Source organism: Hyla sarda, chromosome 3 (assembly GCF_029499605.1).
Source record: "Hyla sarda isolate aHylSar1 chromosome 3, aHylSar1.hap1, whole genome shotgun sequence".
Taxonomy (NCBI): Eukaryota; Metazoa; Chordata; class Amphibia; order Anura; family Hylidae; genus Hyla; species Hyla sarda.
In genome coordinates, this window is record NC_079191.1 from 334,187,692 (window position 1) to 334,209,619 (window position 21,928).

General features: G+C 41.0%; 1 protein-coding gene across 3 annotated transcripts in view; it reads left to right on the forward strand.

The window, feature by feature from the left end:
• Positions 1–21,928, forward strand: part of MTHFD1L (methylenetetrahydrofolate dehydrogenase (NADP+ dependent) 1 like) — a 249,628-nt gene that overhangs the window by 81,655 nt on the left and 146,045 nt on the right. For all 3 annotated transcript variants that reach the window (XM_056567352.1, XM_056567354.1, XM_056567353.1), the window contains 4 exons: positions 2,376–2,452; positions 3,880–4,020; positions 13,250–13,318; positions 16,110–16,221. In XM_056567352.1, coding sequence (XP_056423327.1) covers positions 2,376–2,452; positions 3,880–4,020; positions 13,250–13,318; positions 16,110–16,221 — 399 coding nt within the window. The remainder of the gene's footprint in view (positions 1–2,375; positions 2,453–3,879; positions 4,021–13,249; positions 13,319–16,109; positions 16,222–21,928) is intronic.

Genomic DNA, 21,928 nt, shown 5'->3' on the forward strand with positions numbered 1-21,928 from the left:
CTGTAAGTCTTCACAAGGTTTTCACTCACTGTTGCTGGTATTTTGGCCCATTCCTCCATGCAGATCTCTTCTAGAGCAATGATGTTTTGGGGCTGTCGCTGGGCAACACAGAGTTTCAACTCCCTCCAAAAGTTTTCTATGGGGTTGTGATCTGGAGACTGGCTAGGCCACTCCAGGACCTTGAAATGCTTCTTACGAAGCCACTCCTTCGTTGCCCAGGCAGTGTGTTTGGGATCATTGTCATTGCGACATTTCATCTTCAATGCCCTTGCTGATGGAAGGAGGTTTTCACTCAAATTCTCACGATACATGGCCCCATTCATTCTTTCCTTTACACATATCAGTCGTCCTGGTCCCTTAGCAGAAAAACAGCCCTAAAGCATGATGGTTCCACCTGCATGCTTCGCAATAGATATGGTGTTCTTTGGATGCAAAACAGCATTCTTTCTCCTACAAACATGACGAGTTGAGTTTTTACCAAAAAGTTCTACTTTTTGTTTTATCTGACCATATGGCATTCTCCCAATACTCTTCTGGATCATCCAAATGCTCTCTAGCAAACTTCAGACTGGCTCGGACATGTACTGGCTTAAGCAGGGGACACGTCTGGTACTGCATGATTTCAGTCCCTGGCAGCGTAGTGTGTTACTGATGGTAGCCCTTGTTACTTTGGTCCCACCGCTCCGCAGGTCAATCACTAGATCCCCCCGTGTGGTTCTGGTATTTTTGCTCACCGTTCTTGTGATCATTTTGACACCACGGGGTTGAGATTATCAGTGGTCTTGTATGTCTTCCAGTTTCTAACAATTTCTTCCACAGTTGATTTCTTCACACCAAGCTGCTTACCTATTGCAGATTCACTGTTCCCAATAAATCAGAAACAGTTTTGAATGGTCAGTTCCTGCAAACTGAAATACCCAGAGTAGTGGATTGCCAATCACGATAAATATATTATCACAGAATCAATAACTACCCTTTAAGACAGATAAAATATAACTTTTATTCAAATCAACTAAAAAGGTACCACATAAAATTCAATTCTCTGTCACCTAAAAAGGACAAGCAAATTGTGCTCACAAATGATACGTATAGTGTTGGCGATAACCACGTGGTGTGTTTGTGAGGTTATGGTAAGATACATATAATAATGCACAAAAATTGATGTTCAAGGCTTGGTTGGGTTAGTCCACAGATGGAAGTGGAAACTTGGGGAAACCAGTAAGAAAACCCCTAGACATCTTATCCCCTATCCAAAGGATAGGGGATAAGATGTCTGATCACAGGGGTCCCGCCTCCGTACATCAGCAGCCTGGAGCTATGTTTGCTTCATGGCTGATGTCAGGCGATACAGGGGACGGGTTATCGTGATGTCACGGCCCCACCCCCTCGTGATGTCACACCCTGCCCCCTCAATGCAAGACTGTGGGAGGGGGCGTGGCAACCATCACACCCCCTCCCATAGGCTTGCATTGAGGCACTACTTGTGGTACTACTCCTGGCTTAGACTCTTGGCTATTCCTAACTGCATTCCTGACAACATTCTTTGATACTATACCTGGTTGTCTGCATTATGTAAGGGATAAAATAGATTCTGACAGTGAAAAAGCTAATAAAACTTGATGGAAAAGAATTAACACATGCATTAGTGTTTGCACCAAACTTTTTCCTGTTCAGTGGTAAAGCTGTAGAAAATGTTTATAGGCCTTCCTGAAACATTTTATGATAGTTACACTCACAAAGATGGTCAGATTTGTCTAATTGGTGTGTATAGACATAGTCAAAAAGGCAAATAAACTGTGCTGTACCACTTAATTTTACAGAGAATACAAGAATTTACTAAAACCTGTTTGGAAAGTTGATATTATCATAAATACGTATCCCATAAGAATAAATGAATAAAAATGATGTTACTTAGTACCTGTCATCTTTGGAGCAACTGTGTCCTTACTTTGCAGGACTCCTTTTCCTCCCTGAGTCTTCTGTGCTGTGCTTGGTCTCTTTATCCAATCTCTGCAAGCCCTTTTCTCTGTTTTCATGCTACAGTCTAATATACAGAACAGGAGTGAACACAGAAGAGTCTTAGTCCTGCCCTCCCTTACTGGAATTGGTTCAAGCTGAAGCACAGGCAGGGACAAAGATAATGCTGCAGCCAGATAGGACTAGTGGTCTTTATTTATGAGCTATGATTTCTAGAAAAAGGAATTAAAATTTTCTTTTGAAAGTATATTAGAAAGGTTAGTGTTTTTCAAAGATGTACAACATATAAAAAGTGTTTGTATCGGATAGTGCCCATTTAAGAAGTTGGGATCCTATGCAATCTCTTGTCACGTTTATTGTCCTTTAAAACACTTTTATTTGTCTTATTTGTTTTATAGTGCTGGACACAAATGATCGATTTCTTAGAAAGATCACTGTAGGACAGGCGAGCACTGAGAAAGGCTTTTCCCGCCAGGTGAGACCTCCCAGTCCCAAGCGTTTTTTGGAGTGTGTTGTGAATATAGTTTGTGTTGACACATTTCTGTGGTGCAAGTAAATTTAATTTTAGCCATCCGTTTGTGAGTGTGGTTTCTACTGTTTTCTTATGCGTAAACCTCAAGAATGATGTGTAACGATCACATTATAATTAGGGCAGCAAAGTAAACAAGAACTTACTCCTGACTTGAAAGAATCTCAAATGTGCTAAAATTATTTTAACCCATATTTCCTGGGGACAGATTCTTCAATCCTCACGGGGGCATTTCCTTTAATCCTGAAGATTATACTTTGCCCTCTCACATAGGATTACTTATGAAGATTAGATTTGATCTGGTTATTGGAAAAATAAACAGATCATGGTCTCACCTGCAAAATGTGTACTGTCTTTCCACTGTTTAATAACCAAAGACATTGCATTACTACATAGCGTACTGTGTAAGGCTATACTCCTACTCAGTTGTTGTGTTTTTATTTTTTTTTTCCTTCTCCTTTTAAAGCATATTTTCTTAAAGGGGTACTCCGCTGCTCAGCGTTTGGAACGAACTGCTCCGAACACTGGAGCCAGCGCCGGGAGCTTGTGATGTCATAGCCCCGCCCCCACATGACACCACGCCCGCCCCCTCAATGCAAGTCTATGGGAGGGGGCGTGACAGCCATCACGCCCCCCCTCCCATAGACTTGCATTGAGGGGGCGGGTGTGACGCCATGAAGGGGCGTGGCTATGACGTCACGAGCTCCCAGAGCCGTCTCCAGCATTTGGAACAGTTTGTTCCAAACGCTGAGCAGCGGAGTACCCTTTTGTCTCATTTTGTTCAGTATATTTACATGGTTAAACCATTATGGACAGAGCTGGTTTAGGCCCCATTCACATGATGGAATTTCCGATGCTTGTTCTGCCAACGCCGAATGTCCGGCCAAAATTTTTCTCGCTGGAAATTTTGCTGTGTTAATGGGACTCTACAGTACTTTTTTGATATGTTGGCTATTTTTTTGGAGCTTCTGGTTCCAATATAACATGAAAATTTTGATTTAATAATTAATCATTTAAAGGTAAATTACCGGAAAACTATATAATGCATCGTTTTATTCAACAAACTGGCCCAAATTTATCAATCTGCCAGAAACCATAATTGTCTTTTCTCACAACAACCAATCACAGCTCAGCTTTAACTTTACAAGAGCTTGTTAATATATTTTAAAATTGAGCTGTGATTGGCTGCTGTGGAGAAAAAACTCCCCAACCTTGTTTAAAATACCAAAAAACTAAAAGTGGTCACAAAAAGCTTTAAGATAACACTGCAACTTACATTGTCATAGTGATATTTCTTCCGCACATTATGGAAAATATTGTCTTTTAAAACAGCATGGTTTAAATATGCTTACTATCGAAATATTTATATCCAGGCTCAGTTTGACATTGCTGTGGCAAGTGAAATCATGGCTATCCTTGCCTTAACTAACAACCTACATGATATGAAGGAAAGATTTGGAAGAATGGTGGTGGCCAGTGACAAAAAAGGACAGCCTGTTACTGCAGAAGACCTGGTAAGAGTTATTCACTGTTGAATGCTTTATTTTACCATTGATTCAGTTATGCTTCATGGATGGTGGGTTGCAAAAATTATTATTAAAGGACATCTATAGTGCAAAATAACTTTTTCCCTATCCGAAGGATAGGGGATAAGTCATAGATTGCGGGGGGTCCGAGCGCTGGGGCCCCCCGCGATCTCCAGTATGGGGCCACGGCAATGTACAGTAAAGGGGGCGTTCTGTCCCCGCATGACGCGGCAGCCGACACTCTCCTTCCATATACCCCATAGAGATACATGGAGTGGGCGTTTCTGCCGCGGCTTTCTGCTGGGGACGAAACTTCACCTCCTGCAGACTTCCGCTGCCCCGTCCAGGAGATCCCGGGGGGCCCCATTGCTCTGACCCCCCCACGATCTATAACTTTATCCCCTATCCTTTGGATAGGGGATAAGTTATTTTGCGCTTGAATACTCCTTTTAAATTAGCATTACACATATTGCTGTTGTGCCTTCCACAGAAACTTTTAGTCCAATGTATATACTGTGCAGAAGGAGAAAAATAGGAACAAAGCAAATGAGTAGACATGTGCCGTTATCACAAATGGAGTACAACACCGTAGTTTGCATTATGACACATGTGAAAGTGTTACCAGGGTGCGACGGTGGTAAAATCGGCAGAAACTACCCTCTTCTCCAGAAAGGCAATGGTGATGCAGTGGTGGCGCTCGCCCGCTAATGACACTAGGTAATAGTAAGCACCCGATACGAACAGTAAACTAATAAACAAAAAGGCTTTTATTGCCAGATACAATTGAGCAATCAAACAGATGGACAACACTTTTCGAGGGGTGGAACCCTCTCTTCCTCAGGTCCTACCATTCAAAACACATTGTCCATCTGTTTATTTGCTCAATTGTATCTGGCAAAAAAGCCTTTTTGTTTATTTTACTGTCCGTATAGGGTATTCACTATTACTTAGTCTCATTAGTGGGCGAGCGCCACCACAGCATCACCATTGCCGTGCGGTAGAGGAGGTTTGTTACTGCTTCATCACAACTTTTGACTTGGACTTGGTCTGGTCTCCTTTTTTTTTTTTAAATAATAAAGTAAGAATAGTGTCCAGTGTTGGATATCTCTGTTCATGCTGTACAACAAACTGTGAAGGTTTGTTTTTTTTGGGGCTTTTGCCAATTTGACCAAGGAAAGGGAATAGGGAGAATTAATGTCCCATAAGTTCTGGGGTGAACTTTTTCCCCTCCTATATAACCTCCAGTTCCCTATCTCCCTTGGCATATTGCCAAAAGCTTTAGAAAATCTATTTAAATCTATTTGTTAGATATAAACATAAGCTGTTCAATGGTCTAAAATGCTCTGTGTAGCTGTAAATTTTATTCCTTGTACACCAAAAAGAACACCAAACAAGCATAACCACTGCAAGTTAAAAAAATTCCATTGAATTATTTTACTAATTAAAATCACAAAGAAAATACAGAATGTGCCAGTATTCAGATGATGATCCAAAAAATAATGCTGCCCAGTGATATAAGTAAATTGAACAGTGTCATGTACTGATTGGGAAGTAACCAGGAGTATATGGGTACTAGGGGAAACAATAAAACAATACACCAAGTATTTAAATGCTCTGTTATAGTTATCAATTGTGACCAAGCACTGTTGCCCTTCCTATCACCTATTGTTGCTAAGGGAACCTTCTATAATAGTAGAGGTCGTAGAGGTCATGTTACTCACCCATCAGATCACTGGTCCAGCCAGCCCCGGCGTACATCCCTTGATAAGGTTTAATAAAGAAACGGGGCTGTACCGGTGATCTGACGGGTGAGTGACATGCTCTCTACTGAGGGGGTATTCATGTGGGGCGATTATAGAAGGTTCCCTTAGCAACAATAGGTTATAGTTTTGTGGTACATATATGGTTTATGGAGTTCCCACGGTCTAGGTAGTTAGGATCACATTAGACACTACTATAAAAGTACGATGCTTAGAGGCACAAAGTGTCAGTTTGGATTATTTTTTGTGTACACTGTATAGTACAGTTTGAAGACCAGAGGCTCCATATTTGATAATGGTGTTATTTACTAGATTATGGCAGTGTTTCCCAAACATGGTGCCTCCAGCTGTTGCAAAACTACAACTCCCAGCATGCTCGGACAGCCTTCGGCTGTCTGGGCATGCTGGGAGTTGTAGTTTTGCAGCAGCTGGAGGCACCCTGGTTGGGAATCACTGGATTATAATGTAGGGGTCTATGGGAACTTTTGTTGATAAATTTATTGATTAATTTTCTTGAAAAATTTCAGGGGTGCCAACATTTTACTGCCATGACTGTATAATATATTATAATATACAAAGCCTGTCAGTATCTACGGGCTGAAATGATAGGAAAGCATTAGAGATGAGCGAACTTACAGTAATTTCGATTCGTCACGAACTTCTCGGCTTGGCAGTTGATGACTTATCCTGCGTAAATTCGTTCAGCCTTCAGGTGCTCCGGTGGGCTGGAAAAGGTGGATACATTCCTAGGAAAGAGTCTCCTAGGACTGTATCCACCTTTTCCAGCCCACTGGAGCACCTGAAAGCTGAACTAATTTATGCAGGAAAAGTCATCAACTGCCGAGCCGAGAAGTTCGTGACGAATCGAATTTACTGTAAGTTCGCTCATCTCTAGAAAGCATGGTTCTGACAGCATAGCATATATTACAATTGATACAGGAACATTGTTACATAGGTTAAAGCTTGGAATAAATTAATTTCTCAAGAACTTGTATGTTCATTGTCTTTGCTTTTCTTATTTCCATTATTTTGTTTGGAATTACGCTTAACAGTGCTGTGAATGATGTTATGCACATTCTAGCTCATAAAGACTATATCTATGATATTTCAATAAAAATCTTAGAAATGCATGGAATAGGAAAATAAAATGAAGGCTCATTATGTGACAAGAAAGCAATACACCACAGGAAATATCTGGTTCTAGCAGAGTTTATTTCGTATCCTAGGCCAAATTCTTTTCCTCTGATAAACATTGACTGTATAGATCTGCTGGGAGTTGTGTTTGTTAGGCATGAATGTGATTGACATCTGCCACCTTGTTGTATCAATTAAGTTAAGTGAATCTGACATAGATTAGTCGCTGAGTGGACATTTGATATATTAGCTAAATACCGCCAAGTTTATTTAATAAAGGGTGCTCTTTGGTTGTATGCAGAGGATTTCCTCTTGGTTTAATGTTGACTGTACCATATGCAATTCATAACCGTAAATGCTCATATTCCATACAGTTTAGAACATTCCTAATTCTTAACCCTTGCATTCTGTGTTTTTGTTTTTTTTAAATATATTTTATTGGCAGCAAAGTGGAAATAGATTATCTAAGCATGGCGAATAAACGTCACAATAAAACCACACAGTCCTTTTTTATAATTCCTTAGAATTGTGTTTTTTATTGGAGTATGTTATTCAGTGTGGGTCTGAATTTACTAGGACATGTTTCTAGTATTACAGAGTTTTGTGGTTTTTATTGCTCAATATAAACTCTTTGCTACTAACTGGAGAAACCAATTTCTCCTGTTTGTGAATTTGGTAGATTTTTCTATTAGCTTTCTGATAGAGGAGTTATGTGAAGAACTTGGGCGTAACAATGATGTATTCATTGGCCCAGATTTACTAAGATTGTCTTTTTTTTTTTATTAAATTTTTTTAAATCCTTAAGTGTTTGGGTTTTTCTTTTATATTATTAGATTTATTAACGTCTACTTCTTGATCAGTATGGTTGGTTGGTTCGTAAGATGCCCTGATATGGGTAATATTGTGGCAATATTGGCCAACTTGTGCCATTAGGAGACAATTGGGGAGATTCATTAAAACCTGTGCAGAGATCAGTTGACCAGTTGCCCATAGCAATCAATCAAATCGCTTCTTTCATTTTTGACAAGGTCTCTGAAAAAATAAAAGAGCTCTGATTGGTTGCTGTGGCCAACTGGTCAACTTTTCCTCAGCACAAGTTTTGATTAATCTCCCCCAATTTGCATCAAACAACTGTAGGGAGAAACCTTTACACTGGTCCCCTTTGAAATAGGGTAAACAATATTTTTATACATTAGTTGTTCCCTTGAGTTAAAAAAATATTGTACTCAGTCTGTAATCTCCATTCCTTCATTCATTTTCAGACCCCATAATATGCAGTTTTTAGCATACTAGGTTCAGGAACACTGTGATTCGTGTTGACTTGCCAATTTTCTGATGTAGACCACAAATGTATCTTATATGAACATTTATTTGCCAAAATCTGTTATTTAAGTTCATCTACACAGGAAACAACTGGCTTTAAAAGGGTATTCTGGGGAAAGTATCCCCTATCCGCTGAGACCACCCTGCCATCATTTGTATTGGTTCTGACAACTCTCCCCTCCTCGGAGTGCTCCAGCTCCCACCCTCAGAAATAAGCAGCAGTGGCAGGCCCGCTCAGCCAATCACTGGGAAGTGATGTATAAAGAAACCGCCACTCAAATGTTGCCTATCTCGGCTGGTGCCATTCCAATGGCTATCTCAGCTGTCTGCCTTTGTTCCCAACAACTAGGAAATGCTCACTCATGTGACCAGGGACTGGGTGAGCAGGCATTTCCTACGTGTTGGGGCAGGGAATAAGAAGTACTGAAAGTGGGGGCCAACACAGCCAAGATATAGGTTCCTTTATTTTTTCCCACCAGCCTTAGCAGTTTTAAAAGTAAAAACTCACTCTGGAATACCCCTTTAGCTTTCATTTATCCTATATCCCATATATCCTACAGCAGGCATAGGCACTTTTGGCACTTCAGATGTTTTGGACTGCATCTCCCATGATGCTTTGCCAGTATTGTGGCTGTAAGAGTATCATGGAAGATGTAGTCCAAAACATCTGCAGTGCCTAAGGTTGCCTATGCCTGTTCTACAGTATATATCATCCTGAATGCTAACATATACAAATAATGCCCTTATGTGGGAAGTATCTGATCATCTTTAATCATCATTTAGTAGTAATAGGGCTCATAGAACTCCATCCAGAAAGCTATTTTTAAAGCCCTTCACTCATAAAAACATCTCATGTCTGTATGTCCTATTAGGGTGTCAAGGCTTTAAAACGGGTGAACTCCCTCACGGGACTCCCCTTTTGAGCCACAATGGAGGGCTACTCTTACAGAGTAGCCCACACTCTGGAGACATCCATACATTCTTTTTGCCAGGATCTAGATCTGCAATTTACTACAAAAATGGGCGCAGGTCAAATCAACAGTTCATACAACGTGATTTGAAGGAAGAATGATATATAGAAGATCGCACTCACCACTATTGCCCAAAATTGTTTATTGAAAAATGTTCGTCAGGTACAGGTAACTCAGATGCAGGGGCGCCTCTGTGGGACGGTGTCCATTTCGTGTGGTAAGCACACTTTGTCTAGCCAACGCTCTAGACGAAGTGTGCTTGCCACACGAAACGGACACCATCCCACAGAGGCGCCCCCGCATCTGAGTTACCTGTACCTGTGGAACATGTTTCAGTAAAGAGTCTTGGGCAATAGTGGTGAGTGTGATCTCCTACGGATATAAACTGGAAAACCAAAATAGCTAGTTCTGCCAGGAGTACAGATATTCTAAATTCCCTACTGGGATTATCTCTACAACAAGTGGTTGAAGAGCCAACCCGGAGGAAGGCCATTTTAGATTTGGTATTCACAAATGGGGATTTAATATATGATGTTATTGTAGGTGAAAGCTTGGGATCTAGTGATCACCAGTCTGTGTGGTTTAATATAAGAACAGTGAAGGAGTCACACCACACAAAAACAAAAGTTTTAGATTTTAGAACAGACTTTTCAAAAATGAGATTAGTCATAAATGAGTCCCTATCATACTGGAACAGATTACATCGAGTCCAGGAGAAATGGGACTACTTAAAAGACGCATTATTGAAGGCAACAGAAAACTGCATTAGACTTGTCAGTAAAAGCAGAAAAAGGAAGAGACCACTGTGGTACTCAGCAGAAGTGGCCAAAACATAAAAAAAATAAAAGCTAGCATTTAGTAATTATAAAACAACCCAGAGCAATAAAGAGGGAAATCTACAAGACTAGGCAGAAAGAGGCCAAGCAAGTTATAAGAACGTCTAAAGTGCAGGCAGAAGAAAAACTATCCGTCTGTGAAAAAAGGAGATAAGACATTCTTCAGATATATAAATGAAAAAAGGAAATTTAAAAACAAAGGAAGGAAGGTATGTAGAAGAGAATAAGGGGCTAGCCGACTGCCTTACTGAATACTTCTGTTCAGTTTTTACAGAAGAAAAAGAAGGAAAAGGACCTCAATTCGAGAGGAAGACTAATGAATAGTTTGATGCATGTGTCTTTACAGAGGAAGATGTTCTATGTTTGCTATCTAAAGTGAAGGCAAATAAGTCACAGGGGCCTGATGTGCCTGATACACCCAAAATTATTAAGAGAGCTTAGTGGTAAGCTAGCAAAACCGTTAACAGATTTATTTAACCAATCAATGGTAACAGGAGTCGTCCCGAAGGATTGGAAATTAGCAAATGTCATGCCCGTTCACAAGAAAGGTAGTAGGGAGAAATCAAGCAACTATAGGCCAGTAAGTCTGACATCAATAGTGGGGAAATTAAAGGAGAACTCCGGAATATAAAAATTGTCACCCATAGTGCCGGCAGTTAAAAAATAAAGATGTACATACCTTCCTCTGCTCCCCCGGGGCCTCCGGTAACCGGCTCCGGTCTCCGCCGCGATCCACTTCCTGGTTGCCGGTGGTCGGATGAATCGTACTGCGCTCAGCCAATCACCAGCCACAGCGAAGTCAGACTCGGCCGGCGATAGGCTGAGCGGCAGTGTGAAAAAGCTTCAGGACACAAAATTCTTCACTACACCGGCACCTGCGGCCGGGGCTGAAAACATCACACTGCCGCTCAGCCTATCGCCGGCCGAGTCGGGACTTCACTGCTGCTGGTGATTGGCTGAGTGCAATAAGACTCTCCGACCACCGGCAACCAGGAAGAGGATCACAGCGGAGGCCGGAGCCGGTTACCGAAGGCCCTGGGGGAGCGGAGGAAGGTATGTACATTCCAGAGTTCTCCTTTAATGGAAACCCTACTAAAGGATAGGATTGTGGAACATCTGAAATCCCATGGATTGCAAGATGAAAAACATGGATTTACTTCAGGGAGATAATGTCAAACAAATCTTTTAGATTTTTTTTTTTGACTGGGTGGCTAAAATAATAGATGGTGGAGGGGCAGTAGACATCGCATATGTAGATTTTAGTAAGGCTTTTGACACTGTCCCACATAGAAGATTTATCAATAAACTACAGTTATTGAGCTTGGACTCCCATATTGTTGAGTGGATTAGGCAGTGGCTGAGTGACAGACAACAGAGGGTTATAGTCAATGGAGTATATTCAGAGCAATGTCTTGTCACCAGTGGGGACCTCAGGGATCTGTACTGGGACCAATATTGTTTAATATCTTCATTAGTGATATCGCAAAAGTTCTCGGTGGTAAGGTATGTCTTTTTGCTGTTGACACAAAGATTTGTAACAGGGTTGATGTTCCTGGAGGGATAAGCCAAATGGAAAAGGATTTCTTTAACTAGAAGAACTATGGCAACTGAAATTTAATGTGGATAAGTGCAAAATAATGCGCCTGGGGAGTTGAAACCCTCGGGCAGAATATAGAATATTTGACACAATCCTGACCTCCGTATCTGAGGAAAGGGATTTAGGAGTAATTATTTCAGAAGACTTCAAAGTAGGAAGACAATGTAAGGGTGCATTCACACCACGTTTTGCACATAAGGGTGCCGGATCCAGCAGGGGAAGGGGCAAACCGGGCACTCTCGTACCCTGGCCGGATCAGCCCGTGACTCTACTTTAATGATCTGACCAGAGTCAAACGGCGACTCCAGTCGGCTCAGTTTTGACTTGTATGCGGTTTTGGACCGGACTTGAAACCGTAGTATACTACGGTTTTAGGTCCGGTCAGGAAACCGCCTACGGGTCAAAACTGAGCCGACCGGAGTCACTGTTTAACTCTGGTCGGATCATTAAAGTAAATGGAGTCACGGGCTGATCCGGCCAGGGTACGGGAGCGCCCGGTTTGCCCCTCCCCCTGCCGGATCCGGCACCCGTATGTACAAAACGTAGTGTGAATGCACCCTAATAGAGCAGCAGGAAACGCTAGCAGAATGCTTGGATGTATAGGGAGAGGTATAAGCAGTAGAAAGAGAGAAGTGCTCATGCCGCTGTACAGAACACTGGTGAGACCTCACTTGGAGTATTGCGCGCAGTACTGGAGGCCTTATATCCAGAAGGATATAGATACTCTAGAGAGAGTTCAGAGAAGTATTACTTTACTGAGAGAGTAGTGGATGCATGGAATAGCCTTCCTTCAGAAGTGGCTGCTGCAAATACAGTGAAGGAGTTTAAATATGCATGGGATAAGCATAAGGCTATCCTTCATATAAGATATGACCAGGGACAATTCATAGGATTCAGATTATTGGGCAGACTAGATGGGCCAAATGGTTCCTATCTGCTGACACATTCTATGTTTCTATATCATTCTTACTTCAAATCACGTTGTATGAACTGTTGCTTGATCTGCACCTCCACGCCTGGACACATGCGCTGATATCCACTTAAGTATCCGTAGGAATAGGGATCTAATACATATGCGGAGTGCAGTGCCAGACAGCATCATCATCACCATTGTGAAAAACTTTGAAATTAAGATTTTGAGTTCTGTTGGGGACAGGAACAGATTTGTGTGATGCCAATCTTTGTACAGCACAAAAAAAAATGTTTGCACTATATAAAGGATTTATTATGATATTTGTATAAATCATTGGTGCAATTGTTAAATGTTTCTTATAGCAACATGGCAACAGAAGGCATTGCTGTCTAGTGCATAATAATCTGTTGGCAGCAGCCCAACAGGGAGTCATTTCCTGCCCACCTGCTGCCAGGATCATCTTGGTAGAGATGATCAGATGCTTAACTGATCATTCATTGGTTGTTTAAAACATATTTATTCATGCAGAAAAAATATTCATAATGAAGATGGGCTGAGACCAGGTAAATGTTACCATACGTGGCGTAGTCAAACAGTCCGCCTCTACAGCCCTAGTATTCAACATATATAGTGAAGTCATTAGAACGGTGAATCATAATTTTTTTTTTACTTTTTGTCTTTAGGGCATTACAGGTGCTTTGGCTGTTCTGATGAAAGATGCCATAAAGCCAACACTGATGCAAACATTGGAGGTAAGTGAACCCCAAAAGCAAGATAACTTTTATAAAATTTCTTATGTTATGCACTGGAAAAATGTTGATGCTTTAATAATGTTTTTTTCCTCAATGGTGACTACCTCTTGGTTTACACTGAAAGTGTGCACGATGTATCTTCTCAAGTTCTGTAGACTTTGAATTAAGTGGCCGCACAAGTTTAAACTCTTCCTTACCAGTCTGTGAGGAGAAACACCAAGTCCTCATTCCAGTGTGTGGTTGGGTCCTAACAATTAGACATTTATTGCATTGTGATGGCTTATAATTGGGCAGTGTACCATTTCATGGTTGTTTTCCCAGTGTGAACTCGTAATTCATATCCCGTGCCCGAACAATAAATCCAAAGACATTGTGCCCTCAGTGTTGCAGATTTTACACTGGTTTCCATTTGGCTTAATGCTTAGGCCCAGGTTTGCATCAGAACTTGTGGTGGAGAACTTCTACCACATCTGGACTTACACTTTATGTTATATTTCTGAAATATACAAACAAATCTGTTTAAAAAAAATGTAGAACAGCTCACTTTAATGTGTCCTGTTAGAAAACACCTTGAAATCTTGATGTAAGAAAACTTGATATTCATATCAAAGTTACAAGCTGTGGGAGATTTGTTGTTTGTTTCATTTTTATCTATAATGTGGTATGGAAAAGTGCTGGGAAAGACAGGCCATTCTTCTACGACTTCCATTCTTAGAAAGATTCATATGTTAACACGTCTGTCCCAGTTGTGTTTTATAAGTGTGCAGATAGGGCCTGTCCTCTGACCGATACTCCATATGCTTGTTTGTGATATGCAGGCCGCTTCCTCTCGTCCTATCTTTTTGTTCTGTTATTTCTTTTTTTTAAAGCCCCTATAGCCAAAAAGCAGGACGGTATATGGGAATTTTCCAAGAGCTGTCTATACCTGTTTACTCTGCGGCAAAGAAAGGACGAGTCGTGTTTTCACAGATGTTGGCAGCAAGAGACTGCCGTAACTCATGCTCAGCACAGTGACTATTAACTACAGCTAAACATTCTTTTAGAAAACTATGTGAATGAATAGGTAGTGGTGACAGATGGACATGACATTACCGTGAATATGTGATCAGTGAAAATATGTGCTAGGGAATAGAATTTAGGTATATAAGGATCATGTACATTTGCTCAGTGTAAATATAAAAATCTGATGTTTTTTTTTACATTTATTATGCTGTACTCACATTATTCTACATTTTTGATCTTATGGATTTCTGTGTGGTCCTATGACATTGATGCACTGTTTTATTACAGTGCTGGCCAAAAGAGTTGCCTTAAATGTGCACTGTCAGATACAAATACTCAAGAAAAATGTTATTCCATTTTATAGAAATCATGGCTCATAGAATCATGGCTTTGTCCAAGCTGAAGCACAGGCATGGACAAGGTCCAGTAAGTGAGTGTGGGCTAGCACTGTCTGATATGACTCCTCTGTGGTCTCTCCTGTCTGATAGGACTCCTCTGTGCTGTCTCCTGTCCTGTACACAGAGGAGTCCTATCAGACAGGAGAGAGCACAGAGGAGTCCTATCAGACAGGAGAGAGCACAGAGGAGTCCTATCAGACAGGAGAGAGCACAGAGGAGTCCTATCAGACAGGAGAGGGCACAGAGGAGTCCTATCAGACAGGAGAGAGCACAGAGGAGTCCTATCAGACAGGAGAGGACACAGAGGAGTGCTATCAGACAGGAGAGGGCAAAGAGGAGTGCCATCAGACAGGAGAGAGCACAAAGGAGTCCTATCAGACAGGAGAGAGGACAGAGGAGTACTATCAGACAGGAGAGAGCACAAAGGAGTCCTATCAGACAGGAGAGAGGACAGAGGAGTCCTATCAGACAGGAGAGAGGACAGAGGAGTACTATCAGACAGGAGAGAGCACAAAGGAGTACTAGCCCACTCTCTCTCACTGGACTTTGTCCATGCCTGTGCTTAAGCATGGACAAAGCCATGATTTTTTAAGCCATGATTTCTATAAAAAGGAAAAAAAATTCCTATGAAGGATATTAGAAAAGTTAATGTTTTGCCAAGATGTGCAACATGTAAAAATGTTTTTATTTATATCTGACAGGGCCCATTTAAGTCTTATCACACATGCTCCTCATTGATCAGCAGTGATATCTAACATGTTGTAAATCTCCCTGCGATGTAAATGATCCTGTAAGAAAAGAGGGGGAAAAAATGGGACAGTCATAGCCAGTATGATTTTACGAAGCAGATGATGTCAAACTAACCTGAAGCCTGGACAGAGGAGCGACTTTGAATATAATGTCTCTAACTAACCAGTGGAATGGTGATCCAACCACTGGTGGTCCCTTGCCCCCCCCCCCTCCTAAAAAAATTAATAGAGTGATAGTGTGCATGATTGACCACCCCTGCATTTACTTTCTATGGGACTTCTGAACATAGCCGGGTCCCATACTCTCTAGGCTGCAGCTCTACTGTATCTGTGACTTTGCTGGTAATGCCTGTGCCCTATTAGTGAATGAGGTCGGAGTAATGTTCAGCACAAACAGCTGAGCATTGAAGGACTGTGTATAGAGATCTAAGAATACACTGACATTTTTTTTTTTTCAGTAGAGGTATACTTTAAGCTGCATTAAAGGTCCCAATATATAGTACAAGACTTAACAATGTTTTTAATGTTGCATTATATCATGGGTATGTATATTATTATGGGTATAATATTTGTATTCTTAGTACACCTGAGACCATTTCATTGGTTCATTCTTGTTGTAAAATTTTGTCTGGATTTTAACAGGGATCTCCAGTTTTTGTCCATGCTGGACCTTTTGCTAACATTGCACATGGCAGTTCTTCTGTGCTGGCTGACAAGATTGCATTGAAACTTGTGGGTGAAGATGGTTTTGTTGGTAAGTAAACACAGTTAATTCACAGTGGAGGCAGCAATTCATTTGAAAGTGTTTTGTAAAATCTACATATTTAACCCCTTAAGGACCGGGTTTTTTCCGTTTTTGCATTTTCGTTTTTTGCTCCTTAAAAAATCATAACTCTTTCAATTTTGCACCTAAAAATCCATATGATGGCTTATTTTTTGCGCCACCAATTCTACTTTTTAATGACGTCAGTTATTGTGCCCAAAAATCTACGGTGAAACGGAAAAAAAAAAATCATTGTGAGACAAAATTGAAAAAAAAACACCGTTTTGTAACTTTTGGGGGCTTCCGTTTCTACGTAGTACATTTTTCGGTAAAAATGACACCTGATATTTATTCTGTAGGTCCATACGGTTAAAATGATACCCTACTTATATAGGTTTGATTTTGTCGCACTTCTGGAAAAAATCATAACTTCATGTAGGAAAATTAATACGTTTAAAATTGTCATTTCTGACCCCTATAACTTTTTATTTTTCCGTGTATGGGGCAGTATGAGGGCTCATTTTTTGCGCCGTGATCTGAAGTTTTTAACGGTACCATTTTTGCATTGATAGGACTATTATTCATTTTTTCATGGTATAAAAAGTGACCAAAAATACACTATTTTGGATTTGGAATTTTTTTGCGAGCACGCCATTGACCGTGCGGTTTAATTAACAATATATTTTTATAATTCGGACATTTCCGCACGTGGCGAAACCATATATGTTTATTTTAATTTTTATTTACACTGTGGTTTTTTTTTTTATGGGAAAAGGGGGGTGATTCAAACTTTTAATAGGGAAGGGGTTAAATGATATTTATTCACTTTTTTTTCCACTTTTTTTTTGCAGTGTTATAGCTCCCATAGGGACCTATAACACTGCACACACTGATCTTTCACATTGATCACTAGTTTCTCATAAGAAACCAATGATCGATGATTCTGCCACTTGACTGCTCATGCCTGGATCTCAGGCACTGAGGAGTCATTCGGTGATCGGACAGCGAGGAGGCAGGTAGGGACCCTCCTGCTGTCCTGTAAGCTGTTTGGGATGCCGCGATTTCGCCGCGGCTATCCCGAACAGCACACTGAGCTAACCGGCATGGTTTCAGTTTCACTTTAGACGCGGCGTTCAACTTTGAACGCCTCGTCTAAAGGGTTAATAGCACACGGCACAGCGATCAATGCCGCGCGCTATTAGCCACGGGTCCCGGCCCGTGGCCCCGCGTTATAGATCGGGAGCGGACACATGACATTCCAGTACGTCATGTGTCCTTAAGGGGTTAAAGAGTGCAAAATCAAAAAATGTTGCAGTATCTTGTAATACCTTTTTTATTGGACTAACAAGATTTTGTAGAGACAAGCTTTTGGGATTCATCCCTTTTATCAAGTCATAAGCAAATCTAAACTCTCAAGCAGAATCCACAGGTTATTAAAGGGGTATTCCAAAGCCAAAACTTTTTTTTTTATATATATCAACTGGCTCCGGAAAGTTAAACAGATTTGTAAATTACTTCTATTAAAAAATCTTAATCCTTCCAATAGTTATTAGCTTCTGAAGTTGAGTTGCTGTTTTCTGTCTAACTGCTTTCTGATGACTCACGTCCCGGGAGCTGTCCAGCTCCTATGGGGATATTCTCCCATCATGCACAGCTCCCGGGATGTGACATCATCATTGGGCAGTTAGACAGAAAACTTCAGAAGCTAATAACTATTGGAAGGATTAAGATTTTTTAATAGAAGTAATTTACAAATCTGTTTAACTTTCCGGAGCCAGTTGATATATAAAAAAAAGTTTTTGCCTGGAATACCCCTTTAAGAGTCATGGTTGCCTCCTTACAACCTTGTTTACAACCTTAGTTGCACTTAAAATGTGCGAGGTCAAGGGAGCTCACCTGTACAGTTCCTTTATCCTAGATGTTTGTGTACATCGTAATGTTTCTTCAATAAACCAGTTCCTTGTTTTTATCAAAAAGGGGTGAGTGCTACGTTCTTCCAGTTCGATGAAATTGACAGCTTAGTTGCACTTAAAATGTTGGATAGCATTAATCTTTATATATCTAATAAAACATTTCATAGAATTTTTTTCTGAGATAAATGAAAGTCCATTTTATTCATCTATAACCTCCACATCTACCAGTTAGGAATCGAGATTGTGTGTGGAACTAGTGGCAGTGCTGCGTACATGAATACGCCTAAGCCTCAATAAGTTAAATGCATTCAGAAAGTATTAAGACCCTCTCACTTTTATCCGATTTTTTTTTCCAGCCTTGTGCTAAAATAAAAAATAACTAAAAACATTTTCCTTCTCTTTCTGCGCTCAATACCTCATAATGACAAAGGAAAAACAAAATGTCAGAAATCTTTGCTTATTTATTGAAAAGGAAAACCCAAAATATTGCATTGACATAAGTATTTAGACCCCTTCCTTAGTACATAGAAGCACCTTTTACAGCCTCCAGTTGTCTTTTGTATGATGCCACAAGTTTTGTATGGATTTGGGAATTTTTTGCCGTTGAGGACGGTCAGTGAAAGCCTTTTTTTTAAGTCACTTAGAGATGTTCCCGAAGCCATTCTTCTATTGTCTTGGCTATATGCATAGGGATAGTATTGGGAGGCAGGTGATGGGCAGTACTTGGTTTCCTCAAGACATGACGCTTAAAATTGAGGCCACAAAGTTACATTTTTGTTTTATCAGACCAGAGAATCTTGTTTCTCAGTCTTAGAGTCCTTTAGAGGATTTTTGTTTTTTTGCAAACTCCATCATGGATCTAATACTGAGCAGAGGCTTCTTTCTGGCCACTTTACCATAAAGGCCAGATTGGTGGAGTACTGCAGTGATGGTTGATATTGCGGCCGTGATCAATACTGATCATGGCATCTAAAGCATTAGGTGGCCTTGTGAGACTCATATGACCACCCGCAGCACAATTGCGGGGGTCTGATAAGTCAAGATGACAGCCGGAGCTCTGTTTACCTGCCTCATGCCCCTCTGCTGCCTTATGGCAGACTATACAAGTGGATTGCAGATATCAATGATCAGTGCTATACCAATGTATAGCATGGAACAGTAATAGTAATCATTGCTATAAATATTCCTTTTTAAGGATTTAAAACACAAAAGTGTTAAAAAAGTAATTTTTTTTAAAAGTAAATCTCACCCAATTAAAATAAATTACTCTGTTTTCCTATTTTACAAATAAAACAATGTAAAAAAAATCAAAGTAAACCTATTCGGATATGTGGATGGAAAAATTCAGTTTTGGCTCTTTGGAGGCAAGGAGAAAAAAAACAAACGCAAAAATGAAATTGCCTGTGTCCTTAGTGGGTTAAAAAAAACAGTTGTTGCATTAGTAATTAGAAGCTTGGCATATGTGTATATATAGGGCAGATATAGCAATGCTGAGCACCGCCTTCGTGGCGTTGCAGGTACCCTTTAGTGCCGTGCTTAATTCAAACCTCAAACACGGTAAATGTTGGTGTACAGGTGGTGCGATCTATAATGCACATAGAGCAATATGAATACATCCAGAAAGAATAAAGATGCACTCACCACATCTTATTGCAGGTAACTTCTGTTTATTGCAGTGTAGTTTCAAGCAAGACCCTTGCATCCAGTGTAGGGAGTATGTGCAGGACGCTGCAGAACGTCTCAGGTGTGACAGCTGTTTCACCCGCTTCGCTTCGTCAGACCACACCTGTCAGTGACGCCAGCATCGGTAAATACCCTAAGGTGTGGACGTCACTGATCAGGTGTTCACAGGTAATCACTTGATCTAAAAAATATGTATTCATAAGATAAAACCAAATACAGGCAATGCATTCCACATGTACAAAATGAAGAAAAGAAATACTTATAAGAAGATTCCCAAATCTATCTTGTTGTTGAGTCCTAAGTTCCCTTGTTCTTCAGTTTTCAATATCCATAAAGCTTCTTTGCAGAGAAGGGCTTTCTTTCTTTTTAACCCTTCCTGCACAGGAATTCTTTCTATACCGAAAAACCTTAATGCGCTTGGATTATTACTGTGCGCATCTTTCATGTGCTGCATCACTCGTGAGGAGCTTTTCCCAGACTTTAACCCCTTAAGGACCAAGGACGTACGCCTACTTCCTAGCTACCTGGTAGTTAAGGACCAAGGACGTACGCGTATGTCCGTGGGAATTTTGGTCCTGCCAGGCAGGGACCACCCCATGTCTACAGTCGCCGGTGAGTTCACACCGCCGATTTGCGGTGAATCCGGATCATACGGGTCTCCGGTGACCCGGAAAATAAGGGGCATCGGGGTTGTCCAAGACACCCACGATCCCCCTGAAGGGATAGGAGTGAGGTGGCAGGGGTGCCACCCCTCCTATCCCTGCTATTGGTCGTCAAGAAGTGACGACCAATAGCAGATCGGGTGGTTGACTGTCTGTTTCCCCGTTCTGCCCACCCACAGTAGGCCGGGCAGAACAGGAAAACTAGGACTGGCACCGAAGTCAACCTACCCATCGGTGGCGGCGGTGATCGGCAGCAGAGGAGTACGGAGATGCGGCTCCCTGGATCCTACGGAAGCCGGTGAGTTGCCTAGCAACATCTGGAGGGCTACAGTTTGAGACCACTATACAGTGGTCTCTAAACTGTAGCCCTCCAGATGTTGCAAAGCTACAACTCCCAGCATGCCGAGACAGCTGTTTGCTTTTTGGGCATGCTGGGATTTGCAGTTTTGCAACAGCTGGAGTGCTACAGTTTGGAGATCACTGTGCAGTGATCGCTAAACTGTAGCCCTCCAGATGTTGCAAAACTGCAAATCCCAGTATGCCCAAACAGCAAACAGCTGTCTCGGCATGCTGGGAGTTGTAGTTGCGTACCTCCAGCTGTTGCATAACTACATCTCTATTAGACAAAATAAGACAAACAATTAAAATGATTAAAAAGGCAGAGGATAACCTTGGGCAGGAGACAACAAGTGCCAGTGAATCTGGTATTGGTAATGTAGGTATTCAGTAAAGAGCATGTACGATATATAACTGACAAAACTGCAGATTCCTAGTATAGTACAATGTAGATATAACATCTAACATACATAAGTATAAGATAGGGAGCAGCAATACAGTATTATAGACAAAATGGAAACCCAAAAATTGGAAACAAAAAAATTCTTAAAAACGCTACCTGTCATATACCCACAAGCCAGGAACACCAAGCACCAACCAAGGGGTGTTGGTGCTTGGTGTTCCTGGCTTGTGGGTATTTGACAGGTAGCGTTTTTAGGTATTTTTTTGTTTCCAATTTTTGGGTTTCCATTTTGTCAATAATACTATATTGCTGCTCCCTATCTTATACTTATGTATGTTAGATGTTATATCTACATTGTACTATACTATGTCATACCTTTTGCAATATTATTAGTATTGTGGGTCTCTTTGTTTTTTGGTTATATATTGGTACCCCTGGGACCTACATACTGCGCTCAAATGTTTGCTGTGTAGTTGTTTGGCTAAACATAACTACATCTCCCAGCATGCCCTTCGGCGATCAGTACATGCTGGGCGTTGTAGTTTTGCAACAGCTGGAGGCACACTGGTTGGAAAATACGGAGTTAGGCAACTGTCAGTACATGCTGGTAGTTGTAGTTTTGAAACAGCGGGAGGTTTGCCCCCCATGTGAATGTACAGGGTACATTCACACGGGCGGGTTTACAGTGAGTTTCCTTCTTC